The 17,106-nt window shown below is 40.3% G+C and overlaps 1 protein-coding gene across 3 annotated transcripts in view; it reads right to left on the bottom strand.

Annotated features, from left to right (window-relative positions):
- Positions 1-12,733: 12,733 nt before the first annotated feature.
- Positions 12,734-17,106, bottom strand: part of PFDN1 (prefoldin subunit 1) — a 274,039-nt gene continuing 269,666 nt past the window's right edge. For all 3 annotated transcript variants that reach the window (XM_075859969.1, XM_075859970.1, XM_075859971.1), the window contains one exon: positions 12,734-12,969. In XM_075859969.1, the coding sequence (XP_075716084.1) occupies positions 12,886-12,969 (84 nt within the window). In that variant the 3' untranslated portion in view covers positions 12,734-12,885. The remainder of the gene's footprint in view (positions 12,970-17,106) is intronic.

Consider the following 17,106-nt stretch of genomic DNA (forward strand, 5'->3'; position numbering starts at 1 on the left):
TATAAACGGAAATACAAGTAAAACTCCAAACGAAACTACTACCAAACAAAATCCACGCTCCTTAAGCCAAATAGCGCTCCCTCCCTTCTGAACTCTACAGTGTGCCCAAACAACTTCCACATATATGGCATCATCATACCAGGGAGAACCCTTTTTAACAATTTTTGGTGTGTGTGTCTCCAGTGGCACAACATATTTGACACTGAATTGGCATATCTAGAGAAAAATTGCTATTTTTACTTTGCATCATCCACAGCGCAATCGTTTATGGAAAAGACCTGTGGGGTGAAAATGTTCACTACACCCCTTAATAAATGCTTTCAGGGGTGTAGTTTCCAAAATGGGGTCACTTCTCTGTGTCAAAAAAGACAAAAGTATAGTAGGAATGATACCTTTATTGGCTAACCATAAAAGTTCTATATGCAAGCTTTTGTGCTCTGAAAGAACTTTTATGGTTAGCCAATAAAGGTATCATACCTACTGTACTTTTGTCTTTTTTGACAGAAGTATTTAACATTGGAAATTTTCTTGAAAATGTAAGTAATTGCTGCTGAATTTCTAAGCCTTGTAACGTCCTAAAAAAATAAAAGGACGTTCAAAAAATTATGCAAACAAAGTAGACATATGAGAAATGTTAACTAGTAACTATTTTGTGTGGTATTACTATCAGTTTTACAAACAGATACATTTATATTTAGAAAAATGCTAATTTTTGCACATTTTTTTCTACATTTTGGTGTTTCTCACAAATAATTATTGAATTTATTGACCACGTTTTTTCACCAACATAAAGCCCAATATGTCACGAGAAAACAAACTCAGAATCACTTGGCTAGGTAAAAGCATTCCAAAGTTATTACCACATAAATTGACACGTCAGATTTAAAAAATAAGGCTCTGTCAGGGAGGTCAAAAGTGGCCACAGCGGGAAGGGCTTAATTATGCATTAAAAAGTAAAACACTAGGTAAAACGGCCACTGAAAAAGACTTGAGAACATTGATGGACAGTAAATTTAACTTTAGCAACCAGTGCCAGGAAGCTGCTGTCAAGGCAAATAAAATCATGGAATGAATCAAATGAGGCATAGATGCATATGAGAAGAATATTGTTTTTCCTCTATCCAAATCACTAGTCAGACCGCACATATTGTGTACAATTTTAAGCACCTGTGTATAGGAGGGCTAAAGCTGAACTACAGCAAGTGCAAAGATAACCAACCAGTCATAGCTATCATTAGTTATCCTCACTACGTCATACTTTTCGTCTGACTAATAATTTCAGTTCATCAATTTTATTTGTTATGCTTCTAACATAGGTAAGCATTTAGAGGTTTTTAATAATTATTTTGAACTTTTTCTAATTATTCTAACTACTCCCGATCCATCCTCAGGTAAATTAATAAGTCCCAAATCCCTATATATAGTGTCTTTCCCTCTACATGTGTAGTTGCTCTCCCCTGTCACTTAGTTGAAACATTCCTCCAACCTCCTAGCCATCTTCTCCCAAAATACAGCTGTCCCTCCAGATTTATGTGCAGTTTATCCCTACCGAAGAGAAGTCAGCCCAGTTCTCCAAGGACACAAAAAGGTACCTAGTACAGGTGGTATTTAAGAAAAGACTACATTTGAGGTTCTTGCCCTAAGGTTACGGTCTAAGTCCATTAAATTATTTTTAAAGGACCTTCCACCTACCTCTAACTTTGTCATTAGTGCCAATGTGCACCATGATCACTGGGTCTTTACCTGCCCATCTCAAAAATCTGTCAACCCGATCAGCAATGTCTATCTCAAGCATCAGGGAGACAACACACTGTTCAACTATCCCGGTCTTCATAAGAGATTGCTCTATTTGTTCCCCTAACAATTCAAACCCCCCCCCCCCCGACTACCAGCACACGTCGGACCTGGCCTTAACCTCCTCGCTGGAACAGATATTCCCCTATCGGACAAAACGTCTTGCTGCTGCAGTGCTACCCCTGAACTGACATTCCCCTCACTTGCCAAATTTTTTGGGGTATGCCTGATCAGGACTAGCCTCCCTGACACACTTACCTCTAACCCACCTTCTAGCTGTTAACCAGCTGCCTCATTTTCTTGCACATCTATGCTGTCATCCTACCTCACATCTGCCTCCACGAGTGCCTGCTCAATGAGTAGCAAACTCCCTTCCATATTATCAATGGATCTTAGTGTTGAAAGTTACTTATTTAAATCTAAATCTTATTAAACACAATCCATTTTTAGTAAATAGGAAAGTTCATCCAGGAATAATTTGAAGGGCGGGGCTTGGGGAGCAAGTCAGGTTTGCAATATGACTCTTTCCCCTGCCACGAAAGGTAATAATTTGTGTGCTCCGGGGAAACATTTGTGGATCACAGGGTCTATGTATCCAAACACTGCCCACAGAACTGTATTGTGGACAAGAGTTGTGAGATAAGTAGTACTGAACGTGCGTATACGGGACCAAATTGTGCAAATGAGGGCAGGCCCATAAACAGTGACAAAGATTGGCGTCTGGTGCGTGGCATTTAAGCAACAAGAGGTGTAACAGATGCTTATTTTGTGACCTACAAGCGGGGTCAAGTAAGATGGATGAGCAATTTTAAGTCTCATTTCCAGAAAGCGGGCCAAAGTAAGAAATTTGTGGGTCTGTTACAAGGCCTCTTGTGGGTAAAATTCCACTCTGTGTAGTACATCTTCATTTTCTCTACTCCCCAATTCACCGATAGAAGCTCTAGAGCTTCTTCTCACCGATTTGGATCTCCGACCTTGGAAAATGGGAGGTCTGACACAAATGACATCATTCTTCGAAAACAACCAAATGGTACAATTTAGCTCCTTACACAATAAGTTTGGTATCCCAAACACTGAGTTTTATAAATTCCTTAGAATTAGGCATCTTTTGCAAATGGATTGCCCATTTGAGGTTACAGCTAACACTGAGATATTCCGAATATGGGCTCAAATCGGGACGCGTCTTAAAGGATTGCGTCCCATATATGACCTTTTGGGATCTAAGAATATATTTGGAAAATCTTCCCCTTTCTTGGCCTGGGAAAAGGAACTCACAAATGAATACTCTGCACAAACATGGTCTTAGGCACTTACTTTTATAGCAAAACATTTGAAATGTACTCTTCATTATGAGTCAGTAATGAAGACAATACTCCGATGGTATTACACTCCAGACAAGCTTCAGCGCATATACCCGACTGCCTCTCACCACTGTTGGAGAAATTGTGGGGGTAGGGGGACGCTATTACACATTTTATGGGCCTGCCCGTCACTCAAAAATCTATGGAAGGCTGCATTTCTGTTGTCTGATATTACAGGAATTACAGTTGATCCTTCACCATCGTTAGAACTGCTCTTTCTGAACCTTGAAGACATTCCGGGAGAATACAGAGTAATCGCAGCGCATATATTTATTGCGACCAAATTAGCAATAACCCGGTGTTGGAAAAGTCAGACAATCCCTCCATTAACAAAAATTATTGCCCATATTAACAGTACATGCTCACATGAGAAAATGATGGAACACAGGGGTCATTCTATTCCTAAATATGAGAATGATTGGGGTCCATGGTTGGGTAGCGTTTACAACTTTGCTAACTAGAAGACACACCGTAGTGGTATCCCCTAGAGTCTGAGTCATCTTCGTTGGCTAGGACATTGAATGAGAGATCTGGTCTTAATTCATGTATATTGTATTATTTCTTTGTATTGTACGACTTCTTTTGTTTTATATCTGTAGGATATTATGGGTATTTCTCACTGTTAGCATTGGAATGCAAAATGTTTGTTACTATGTATGTTGGAAAAATGTTCAATAAAAATCTATTGAGTAAAAAAAAAAAAAAAAAAAAGGAGTAGGGGACTAGCTTTTGTATCAACTAATAAACCCTCGTATGGGAGATGCAGGGGACCCGATCAAGCAAGTCCAGTGAAAAAATCTGGAATCCGATGAAACAGATATATAGTTAGAAGTATTCCTAAGTCAGAGACATAGATAAATAAGGCTGCTAGGTTATAGTGCTTTATGTTGGGGAAATTAATGCCCCCATTAGCTGTAGGTTGTTGTAAGACATGGTAAGCTATGCGAGAACTCCTCCTCCACACACAAAGGTTCTATAAAGAGAATACATTTTTTTTCCATCTTTTGGGGTAAGATATATTGGAATAGTGTGGAAGATGTAAAGAAGGCAAGGGAACTCTGTCATTTTAAGTAGATTAGTCCTTCCAAAATACGAAAGTGTAAAACGCTTCCAGGCGGAAAGAGTTTTTTTTCCAATTCTTCTATATAATGGGAGATATTAGTTTTATAGAGTTTGGCTGAATGTTTTAAAATCTGGATACCTAAGTAGTTAATAGCTTGAACGTTCCAACGGAACAAAAAAACTGATGACCAGAGTGGTCTGTAGGGTACACTTAAAGAGGCTCTGTCACCAGATTTTGCAGCCCCTATCTGCTATTGCAGCAGATAGGCGCTGCAATGTAGATTACAGTAACGTTTTTATTTTTTAAAAACGAGCATTTTTGGCCAAGTTATGACCATTTTTGTAGTTATGCAAATGAGGCTTGCAAAAGTCCAAGTGGGTGTGTTTAAAAGTAAAAGTCCAAGTGGGCGTGTATTATGTGCGTACATTGGGGCGTTTTTAATACTTTTACTAGCTGGGCGCTCTGATGAGAAGTATCATCCACTTCTCTTCAGAACGCCCAGCTTCTGGCAGTGCAGATCTGTGACGTCACTCACAGGTCCTGTATCGTGTCGGACACATCGGCACCAGAGGCTTCAGTTGATTCTGCAGCAGCCTCGGCGTTAGCAGGTAAGTCAATGTAGCTACTTACCTGCAAACGCTGATGCAGAATCAACTGTAGCCTCAGGTGCCGATGTGTCCTCGCTCGTCTGACACGATGCAGGACCTGTGAGTGACGTCACAGCAGTGATCAGGCAGAAGCTGGGCGTTCTGAAGAGAAGTGGATGATACTTCTCATCAGAGCGCCCAGCTAGTAAAAGTATTAAAAACGCCCCGATGTACGCACATAATACACGCCCACTTGGACTTTTAAACACACCCACTTGGACTTTTGCAAGCCTCATTTGCATAACTACAAAAATGGTCATAACTTGGCCAAAAATGCTCGTTTTTTAAAAATAAAAACGTTACTGTAATCTACATTGCAGCGCCTATCTGCTGCAATAGCAGATAGGGGTTGCAAAATCTGGTGACAGAGCCTCTTTAACAGTAATGTTTCCGTCTTATCTAGGTTAACAGAGTAGCCCGATTGTGGGCCTGCCCTTTCTACTTCATTAAGAAGTGGAGATAACACCTTTTTGGGGTCGGAGACTTCTAACAAGATATAGTCCGCAAAAGCTGCAACTTTCAATTTAAATCCCGCAGTGTAAGTCCCTTGAAAGTTGGAGTCATAGAAAGGTGAGGTAGATAGGGATCAATAGAAAGATTACACAAAAGGGGGAAAGGGGGCATCTGTTTAGTATCCCCAAAAATATCAATAGTAGTGCTGTGCCCATTGACCGCCACACGTGTCATTGCATTGCAACAAAGTGATTAAGTAAATTGGGTAAAAATTGGACCTAAGCTTGTGCGGTTTAACACCTGATCAAGAAATGGCACTGTATCAAACGCCTTTTTAGAATCAGGGCTCATCAGCATGGCAAGCGGTTGTGCTAAGTCCTGTGCAAAGATAGTAGCAGCAACTGCAGATCTAATATTCTTAATACTAGTCCTACCCTGTGTAAAACACGTCTGAATATCAGACAGAAGACCAGGAAGAAAGCATTATAGCCCATCAGCCAATATCCTAGCCAAAAGTGTATAATCCTGGTTAAGGAGGCTCTGCCACTTAGTAATGCCCTATCTCATAGCTAATCTAATATGCGCTGTCACACTGATAATGCTAGTGAAAATTGTATCCCAAAACGTTGTATTATTTTAAAAGTTATGAGCTTTTTTCGAAATATGTAAATGAGCCTTTATTAGACAAGTGGGTGTCAACACCAGCGATTCTCCTGTAGTGGAGCTACCACACAGCCTCTGAAGCTGCATATGAAAGGAGATTCTAATCTTTCATACGACACCAAGATCACAGTTCTAGCTGTGACACAACCGGAGATATCGCCAGTTGAATACAGAGTCTGAAATGGAAGCTGTATACTATAAGATCACGCTGTCTTGCTGGGCAGGGAAGGGGGAGAAGCTGTATGACGATTGGACAGCGTCATGCAGAAAACATTACACCCTCCAGAGTGAAAAGAGTCACCTCCTATTTGACTATTAGAGCCAAATTAGCATATTTAAAAAAAATGCTCATAACTTTGCAAATAGTAACATTTTTTTTTTTAAACAAATCAGTGTAGTTATCAGCATAGTATTAGATTAGGGCCTGTTCAGATCACCGTTCGCTTTCCATCGGGTGAACACCGCAACGAAAAGTGAAACCACAGCTTCCGTTTCAGTCACCATTGATATAAATGGTGACGGAAACATCGCTAATGGTTTCCGTTCGTCACGATTCCGTCAGGTTTCCGGTTTTCTGACGGAATCAATAGCGCAGTCGACTCCGCTATTGATTCCTTCGTTAAAACGGAAACCTGCCGGAATGGTGATGAACGGAAACCATTAGCGATGTTTCCGTCACCATTGATATCAATGGTGACTGAAACGGAAGCTGTGGTTTCACTTTCCGTTGCGGGGTTCACTCGACGGAAACCTCAGACAGAACGGAAAGCGAACGGTGATGTGAACAGACCCTTAGTTAGGAGATAGGGAATTAATAAAGTGGTGACAGAGCCTCTTTAAGTAATGAGGTAGGACGGTATGATTGGACCAGAAAGAGGTCTTTGTTTGGTTTAGGTACAAGCACTGTGCGTGATTCGGAGAAGCAGTCAAGGGGCACTGAATGTAGAAAGGTAGCATCATATGGATTAGTCAAAATGGGGATAATCTGGGGGGGGCTAAAATGTTATAATATTCCGCAGAGAATCTGTCTAGAACCAGAGTCTTTCATTAGAGGCTCGTCTCACCTCTTCCTCCTGTATTTCTGAGTTAAACAGATAGTTTGTCTGCAGAGAGTGAGGGCACATTAACCGTGTCCAGAACGGAGTTAGTATCTGGGAGGGAGGCCGGGTGGCCCTATAAAGTTCTTGGTAGTAGTCTGTGAAAATTTGCGCAATTTCAGAGGGGTCAGTGGAAACCGTGCCAATAAGGGGATTGTGTAAAGACAACATAGGTTTGAAAGGGTGTCTGTTTAGTGAGGGTTGTTAGTAGTTTACCAGTTTTATTAGCCCAACTATAGAATTTATCATCTGTATTTTTGACCGGCCAATGGGATTCGGAGTGAACAAAGGCCTCTAACAAATGTCTAGCAGTATGGTAAAAATGTCTATTGTGCAGGGTAGAATCATCTGCATAATTTCGCTGAGCTATCAATAAATCTTTGTGTAAGGCATCAAAACGTTCTTTCCGGAATTTTTGCTTATTTGACAACCAATAATATGTCCCCTCATCACAGCCTTGGACGTTGCCCACAATAAGGATATATCGTCCGCATGAGGGATGTTATCCAAATAGTCATCCCTACTTGAGAAAGGCTCACACTGAGCTGAAACATTGCATGTGGAATTACACAGGATAATTTTTTCACTCATTTGGTAATGCTGCCTCACTTTCCCTTATTCAAGTAGTTATCAGAGTGGATTGGAGTCTATTCGTGAGAAAGAGTTATGGGAGATGAAGTGGCAGGTGTATTCTCACGCTCCCTCATCCATCATTTCCCAAGGGTCACATAAGTTGAGCAAATCCATAAAGAGTGTAAGAGAGGAGGTGGGAGCCTGGTACGGAGGTGTGGGGCGAGACCTGTCCAGCGTAAGTCATTGTACTAGATTAAAATCGCCTCCAATAATTACATTATATCTGGGTAGGCCCATTGCCATTTGAAGTACTTCTGGGTAAAATTCCTGTTGGTCATGATTTGGGGCAGATATTAACCAGTAGATAAGGGATTTCCGTTATATTTATCCGTAAGATAAGGTATCTACCCTGGGGCTCACTTATTGAGTTCTCCATTGTATACTCCCCCTAAAGAGGATCGTCACCCCCCTTGAAGAGGAAGAATGTGAGGCAGAGTAGCAGTCGGATAACTAGGGGCCCACCAACTTTCTCTGTGTGCCTAACCTCCAATGAGCCTCTTGCAAAAAGAGACTATCAGGGGAGAGTCGTTTGAGGTGATTGAGAACCTTTTTTCTCTTCAAGGGTGTGTTTAAGCCATCTACACTCCAAGAAATGAACTGGATACGTGGAGGTGTGTGATAAATGACAGGATGTTGTACATTAAAAGTACTCATCCTGTGTCAGGAGGGTGGATCCTGATCGAGCAATGTAATACCCTGCCGCACCACACGGCCCCAGCAAGCCGCGCGTACAGTTCATTCACATTGGTGTGTTTAGAGGCGAGAACCAGACATCCAACCATTTGTAAAAAGAAGGAACACCTCAGGTCCCAGTCTTTAGGTCTGTGTGGTCCTGGGGGGGGCATAGTGGGGATCCACGTTCACCTGGAGGACGGTGTCTACTCCAGGACTGCGGTCCACCGGTGGTTTCTGTGGCCGACAAGGTCAGGCTGTGATTTCTGCCTCCGGGTGGGTCAACAAGATGGCGGCGACAGGAGCAGCTTACAGGCCTGTTCCGGCGTTATAGTGCCTGTGACTCCGGTTAAGTCAAAATGGGGAGCTTCCCTAGAATAGTCACCTTCTCCAAGCTCTGAGGCGTTTGTGAGGTGTCCGTGGGTGTGATTTTGGCGATAATCTGCTAATCTTAGCAGGCAGTCAGGAAGCTCACTGTAAAATCGTCCATCCACGATGCCCCGTTCCTGGAAGTCCCCAGCATTATTAATTATGGAGCACATTATTACTAATGGAACAGTCACAGATAGTGATTTGAAACAAGCTAACATATACAAGAAAATGCAGACAAACAATGAATAGATAGGATTCCAGTAGCCCACTTCAAAAGTTCCCAAATCACACACTTAAGACAAAATACACTTCAGTCCAAAATATTCTAACATGTCTCCCCACACTCGCTTTCTCAGTTTGCTTTTAAGGCCTGATTTACATGAGCGTGTGCGTTTTGCGCATGCAAAAAACGCGGCGTTTTGCGTGCGCAAAAGGCACTTAACAGCTGCGTGTGTCATCAGTGTATGATGCGCGGCTGCGTGATTTTCGCACAGTCGCCATCATTATCACACTACGTTTGGGTGTTTGTAAACAGAAAAGCATTTTTTGCTTACTTTTCTGTTTACATTCAGAGTTTGACAGCTGTTGCATGAATAACGCAGTTCGCACGGAAGTGCTTCCGTGCGGCATGCGTGGTTTTCACGCACCCATTGACTTCAATGGGTGCTTGATGTGCGAACAGCGCACAAAGGACATGTCGTGAGTTTTACGCAACACACTCGCGCTGCGCAAAATTCACGCATGGTCTGCACTGCCCCATAGACTAATATAGGTGCGTACGACACTCGTGAAAAGCAAGCGCGTATATTACGCTCGTGTAAATGATGCGTAAAGCAGTTTTTTCCCACTTGTCTGCAGGATATGCTGCAGGAAGTTTCCCTGGTTGCAAAACCCAAGATTACTATTTTTGCACAGGATAAGCAATAAATGTCTGATCGCTGGGGGCCACACAATCACTATAACGGGTCTCCCAAAAGCCCCGCAGTGAGGAGGTGCTTGAATAAAGCAGAGTACAAGAATGTGCCCTCCAGCTCAATTTAATATCTATCTGGCTGACCGGAAAACAGAGTGGTTCGGCAGCGTGCATGTTTGTCCTCCGCAACATTAATACTTCTCCCTGCTGATAGGTGATAAAATTAATCTTGGGACAACTGACCAGATCTGCACTGTGTGAACAGTATTCTCTGAGGTAGCTCATCAATATTTTGGGTATTGTAACAGATACCAATGCCTGTACGCTATATCTGATTACCTGACTTATGTACTGTATTTTGGTGTTTCCCCCATTAAAATTCAGCGTATTTATCGTGTGCATTTTTACCTTTTCAATAAAACATGTTTATAAAAACAAACAAAAAAAACCATTGCTTTACAGACAATGTGTCATCTGCGAGTTCTGGTAAATTCATGGGATAAATGCAGAATATTGTATCTCTAGAAGAATAAAATGTTGCAAGCCACCGCATAGATCAGATTTTTTTGCACTGGCTTCAAGTTTTATTTCCGTCACTTCAAAATGGGTCTGGTTTTTTTTCTTCATGCATTAATACAGCAGTAATTGAAGTGCACATTTCTTTGAACTTGGCAATTTACTTGCATGTAATAACGTTTTGATTATAGTATCCTTGTTTTTACAGGTAATGTTATTTTGGATTATGAAGTTGTGACTCGGGGTATGCTGTCCTTTCTTCATGTACATAGGGCTACATAATGAATCAATATATCGATACTACTTCGATGCTGTGCACCCTCAAACAGTTCAATACCCGAAGTCAGGTATTTCGATACTAAGCTAGCAGATGCAGCTTAGAATTGTAATACATAAATGAGCAGCAGCGCCGACCCTGAAGACATGGCGTGCACTGGAACTGCCCTAACAACTGCCTGTGTACTATTAAATATATGCCAGTATACTAAAGTTAAGAAATAAAAAAATTAAATGAATTAAAGAGGCTCTGTCACCACATTATAAGTGCCCTATCTTCTACATAATATGATCGGCGCTGTAATGTAGATTACAGCAGTGTTTTATATTTCGAAAAACAATCATTTTTGACGGAGTTATGACCTATTTGAGCTTTATGCTAATGACTTTCTTAATGACCAACCGGGCGTGTTTTACTTTTTGACCAAGTGGGTGTTGTGGAGAGAAGTGTAAGACACTGACCAATCAGCGTCATACACTGCTCTCCATTCATTTACTCTGCACGTGATCTCGCTGTAAATGACAGCTTACAGCGTAATCTCGCGAGATCACGCGTGCGGTGCTGTAAGTCTCACACAAACGTTACCGAAGTGTTAGGATTATGAAAAGACATTGCGCCCTGGCTGGTAGCGATGTCTATTCACTGTCAGGACACTTCAGTAATGTTAATGTGTGTGTAAATGACGGAACATAGTTAACAACGCAGGGTCACTACGTGCAGAGTAAATGAATAGAGAGAAGTGTATGATGCTGATTGGTCAGTGTCTTACACTTCTCTCCACAACGCCATTTGGTCAAAAAGTAAAACACGCCCAGTTGGTCATTAAGAAAGTCATTAGCATAAAGCTAAAATAGGTCATAACCGTCAAAAAATGATAGTTTTTCGAAATAAAAAAACACTGCTGTAATCTACATTACAGCGCCGATCACATTATGTAGAAGACAGGGCACTTATAATGTGGTGACAGACCCTCATTAAAAAAAAAAAAAATGTAAGGTTGATCAAAAAAAAAATCTGTAACAAAAAAACACATATGCACATTTTTACAATAAACATTAAAATTCATAACATAATATACACATTTGGTATAGTCACGCTCGTAATAACCTGCACAACAAATTTATAGCGTCATTTATAATGATCAGTATATGCTGTAAAAAAAAAATGTATATAAATTAAATGATAATGAAATTGTACCAAAAAAATTGCATCTTCACAAAGTACAACTCATCCTGCAAAATACAAAGTCTCATATAGCTATGTCGGGCACAAAAAAAAATAATCAGCTTCTGAACGCCAGGATGCAGAGAGGAAAAAAAATCAACAAAAAAAATTATTCTGTCCTCAAGTATCGTTTTGGGATCATGACAACCCTACATGTATAATTATTGTTTTTTTTAATGTACTTTGGGTATATTTATATGATGAATCAATAATCAATAAATGATTTATATTTTATTAGAAAATTTTGGCTCTTATCTTCCTTGTAGGTTAGAGGATATATTTGGTATCTTGATAATTATACAGACTCAAAAAATAAAGGTAACATTATTTAAGCTGCACCGTGCATGGCATAAAAAAAAAAGAAGATGTGCCATTGAAGAAAACATCTTATCCTGCAAAAGACAAGCCCTCATACAGCTAGGGAAAAATAGAAGTATTATTTTTTTCTGAATGCGGCGACGCAAAAACAAAAAAATTCCTATGGTCCTTAAATGGCAAAACGGGCACTTAATATTTTTTTATAGGGAGAAAGATGTTTAGTATTTTTTGGGTCAGTTTCTTTTAAGGATGAGGCCACATGTCAGAGATTTGATGCAGTGTTTTTGCGCAATGGAAAGGCTATAGAAGATAACAAGAAAACATTTTTACAGATGATGCATTTCCTGTTGTAGAATTTGTTGAAATCAAAGGTAGCTTGGAACTAGCTAGTCAGTAAGAATGTTACTTCAGCATCTAGAGTTCCCATTCTAGGAGGCTGTGTGGCCCTCCTTTTAACGACTTTGTTGTTGTTCCTCCTAAATCTTTCAAATTCAGAATAACAGAACTTACAGTTGACCAAGGCAGCTACAACAGAAAAGGTGGAATTCCATGACAGATAAAAGTCATTTAGCTCTTCAGTATGACCCATTCTACTGCTAAGTTTTACTTATGGTAATTGCATGGCTATTGGCAATGGGTGTATTGCTCACACCCACAAATTAGATAGTGTTCCCTTATTTTTTGGCTATGTTATGTATGCATGTTTTAGTGCAAGTTAATAAATTCTCAATACACAAATGAAAAGTTTAATGATAAATTTCAATTAATTAATGCAAACAAGGGCACTCAAAAATGGCAATAAAGCACATTTTTCATAAGACTGAATGGACCTAAAACATTTAAATACTCAAAAGGGAAAATGATAGGAACATTTTACTGCCATCACATTGACTTTCTGGCCATTAGCATTTCTCTAATGTTATCTTCAGCTTCTTTCACACTTCGCTCCAGATATGACTTTTTCTGCTGCAAAACAAAATGAATTATTGGTAAAATACAGATGAAAAAAAAAATACATGCAGCGTAAACACTGCAGATTTTCTGCAACGGATTTCATTACGAAAAATCTGCAGTTTATTACAGTAGCATTGTACATTGTATTACAGTGTAATTTTACGCAGCGCAAGGATGAGATTTGTTCAAATCTCATCCACTCTGGATGAGATTTGAACCAATCTCATCCACGCACTGCATAAAAAATCAGCCAAAAAACGGTTCATAAATTGAACTGTGGTGCGTATCTTTAATCCGCAGAACGTCAATTTATGCTTCAGAATCGCTACTTTTCTGTTGTGGGTTTTCCCAATTGATTTCAATGGGGAGGTAAAACCTGCACCAAATGTTACGATTTTTGCGACAGTAAAACTGCTATTCGCAAGACAAAAAAACAAAACTTTTCTGTGTAAATGTATTAAATAAAAATGTTTATACTTACAGCCCAGCCTTTGTCATAGCGACACTTTCTTCTGCTTTCCATCTAGGCCTGCGTCCTGGGATGATGTTTCATCCCATGTGACTGCTGCAGCCAATCGGTCACATTGGATGCAGCGTCATCCCAGGAGCCCAGCTTGGAAGAGAACAGAAGAAAGCGTCGCTATAACAACAAAGACCAAGGTAAGTATAAATTTACAAAAAAATAAAAAATTCAGCCACTGTTGTCCGCAGCGGAGATTCTACTCGAAAACTGCACCACACTTAGGAATTTTCTCCAGGACCGATACGCTGTATACGTTTACCCACCGATCCCTCCTGTGTGAACATGGCCTTACTGGGAGTAAAAGAGAAAGTGCAATATTAGGCACTGGAGCATATACCAATTGCAGAAAAAAGTATAAGCAAGGCAGCAGGAGGACCCACTACACCAGGCTTGAACTTATACTCCTCTGGGGGTTGTGTCTTTTGTACCTTTGAGCCCTTTGTATGTATCACTGCTATTTACTTTTGTATAGGGATATGTTCCCTTTATACATGTATGTCAGTGATAGCCCATTGATACTTCGTACGTACTTTGCATGTATAAGCAATGTTACATCCTTTTTTTGGCATCAGGAAAGCCCACCGTTAATTGTCTTGTTTGTGTGTGTGCATTAACTTTTCTATCCGTGTGCTTTTGCATACTTCTGTTTTGCCTGGGTTACTCTTTTTTTTTTTTTAATAAATATAGAGGACAACATATGCCATATATTTCTCGATATTTATGAGCTGCGTTTAGCCCCGCCCATGGGTGTTGATCGGCAGGTTTCTTGCTATGCACAGTATGGAGAGAAAGCCATCAAAAAGCGACTAGTGGGTGGGCGGCATGCCGTAGCTCATGATTACGGGCTGCATGAGAAAAAGAGATTTCTATAAAAACTACTGATTTATGCTGCCCTTGAATAAGGTAGCATAAACCTAGTGACAGATTCCATTTAAAGCGCCTCAAAGCCTGCTGGAAAAAAGCCTCATCGAGTACATAATAGAGAAGCTCCTATGTCTGGTCAAAAACAGTTATTTTATCTACTGGGCAAATTACGGGGTAAATAGAATGATGAAAGAAGGGGGGCAGGGGTGTTGGTCTGTGAGGAAGCACACAATGTGGGATATTTTTTAAAACTGGTGCAAAGGAAAAGTGGAGCAGTTGGACATAGAAACCAATTGGCATGCCGCGCTAATTTTAATTTTTTTTTACATAAAAGCAGCAACCTAACTGTAAGATATGGGCAAATGCACTCTACTTTCCTTTGAACCAATTTTGATAAAGTTCCTAAACTGTGCACAACAGCAGTTTCCTTAGCGCCGATTGGTCTAGAGACATACAGTGCCTTGCAAAAGTATTTTGTTGCATTAAATTTGAATTAAAATGGATTTTTGGGAGGTTTGTACCAGTTGATTTACACAATATGCCTACCACTTTGAAGGCGCAAAATATTTTTTTCCTTGACACAAACAATAATTAAGACAAAAAACTAAATTTAATAAGTATTCACCTCCTTAAAGTCAATACTTTGTGGAGCCACATTTTGCTGCAATCACAGACTCAAATGGGTTGGATATGCTACGTATGTATGCAGGTAATCCAACTTACAACCCAAAGCGAATTCCGCCTGAAAAAAACGCATCAAATTCTGTTGTAGGACTCTGGGCGGAAACCAGCGTTGGAAAGAAACAAAAAAAAGTGTTTACTCACCCCAGGCCATTGTCATGTTGATGCGTCTCTCTGTTGTCCATGCAGTCTGGCCTCCTAGGATGACATTGCAGCCCATGTGACCGCTGCAGCAGTCACATGGGATGCTACGTCCCTTAAGGAGGATGACCTGGACAAACAGAAGAAAGCGTCGCTATGACAAAAGTAAGTAAAGTAAGTAAAGTAAGTAAAGACTTTTTTAAAATTAATTTTACACAAAAAAAGGTCGAAACACTTGCCTATTTGTTGCAGGTTTTACATCCGCATTAAATTCAATGGTGAAAACCCGCAACAGAAAAGCAACAAATATGCAGAATAAATTGAATTGCTGCGGATTAAAATTCACTGCAGATTTTTAATGCAGCGTGGTCATGATATTTGTTCAAATCTCATTCAGGGTATGTTCACACGCTAGCTGTCATTTACGGCTGAATTGACAGACTGTTTTAAGAAGAAAACAGCTGCCTCGTTTCAGCCGTAAATGCTCCTCCTCGTAATATACGAGGCGTCTGTGACGCTCGTATATCTTGAGCTGCTCTTCATTGAGTTCAATGAAGAACAGCTCAAATTACGTTGCAAAGAAGTGCCCTGCACTTCTTTGCCGAGGCAGTCAATTTACGCGTCGTCTGCACAATACGTCGGCAAACCCATTCAAATGAATGGGCAGATGTTTGCCGACGTATTGTAGCCCTATTTTCAGGCATAATACGCCTCGTTTACGCCTGAAAATAGGTCGTGTGAACCCAGCCTCATTTTGCTGCTACTGTAAATGCTGCAGAATTTCCGAACAGAACTCCATTGCGGAAATTCCTCAGCGTTTATGCTAAGGCTGGGTTCCCACGTAGCATATATTGCTATTAGCTTAGCACATCTAAAAACACTGGGATTTATGTCCATTCGTCCAGGCAAAACTGCTTCAATTTAGATGGGTTGCATTGGTGTACAGCAGTCTTCAAGTCATGCCACAGATTCTCAAATGTAATTGAGGTCCGATCTTTGACTAGGTCATTTCAAGACATTTAAATGTTTCCCTCTTAGACCACTCCAGTGTAGCTTTAGCAGCAGGGCCAGACTGGGACTGAAATGCAGCACTAGCATTTAAAAGCAAAATGTGAAATATATGTGTCCGCTTGTAGGTTATGAGGTGTGGTGAGTGCAGAATGACTATATGCTGTACCTGGTATTACAGCTCAGTCCCAATACTGAGGGACTGAGTTGTACTTTGTAATAGTACTAATTAACACTATGTGCGATGTACTGGGAAGCTGGAAAAAAAAAAAGGAAGTTGGAAAAATCAGCAGTTCCACCATTTTCTTAGGTGTTCAATGTACGGTGAAATTGACACATTACCTTTATTCTGCGGGTCAGTATGATCACGGGGATACCAAATTTAAATAGTTTCTGTTATGTTTTAGTACTTTTAAAAAAATGTTACATTTTGAAAGAAACAACATGTTGGGCATTAAATCACTGTTCATTCAATTTTTGTGGGGGTTGAAGTGGCAAAAAAAAGGGCGATTCAGACATTTTGGCCTTTTTTCCCCGCTATGACGTTCACCGTATTAGATAAATATTTTTATAGTTCAGTCATTTTTGGTAGCGGGGATACCTAATGTGTTTATGTTTATTTATGTATTTTTATATGTGATCTAGGGAAAGGGGGGTAATTAGAATTTTTTTTTTTTTTTTACTTTTATTTAGCCCAACTAGGGGGCTTGAATCTGTGATCATTAGATCGCTTATGCCATAGACTGCAATACCACAATATTGCTGTCTATGGCAAAATCAGTGCATTTCTATTGCCACAGTCAGGTCTTAATAGAAATCTTCCTAAAGAGGGCCGGGAGCGTTCACAAGGCTCCCAGCTGCTATGGGAGCACACTGCCGTCCGGGAGCCGGTAACCGTCCGAAAGTTAAAGTGCCTCAGATGTCGGTGATCA

The sequence above is a fragment of the Rhinoderma darwinii genome, chromosome 3 (assembly GCF_050947455.1).
Source record: "Rhinoderma darwinii isolate aRhiDar2 chromosome 3, aRhiDar2.hap1, whole genome shotgun sequence".
NCBI classification, from domain to species: domain Eukaryota; kingdom Metazoa; phylum Chordata; class Amphibia; order Anura; family Rhinodermatidae; genus Rhinoderma; species Rhinoderma darwinii.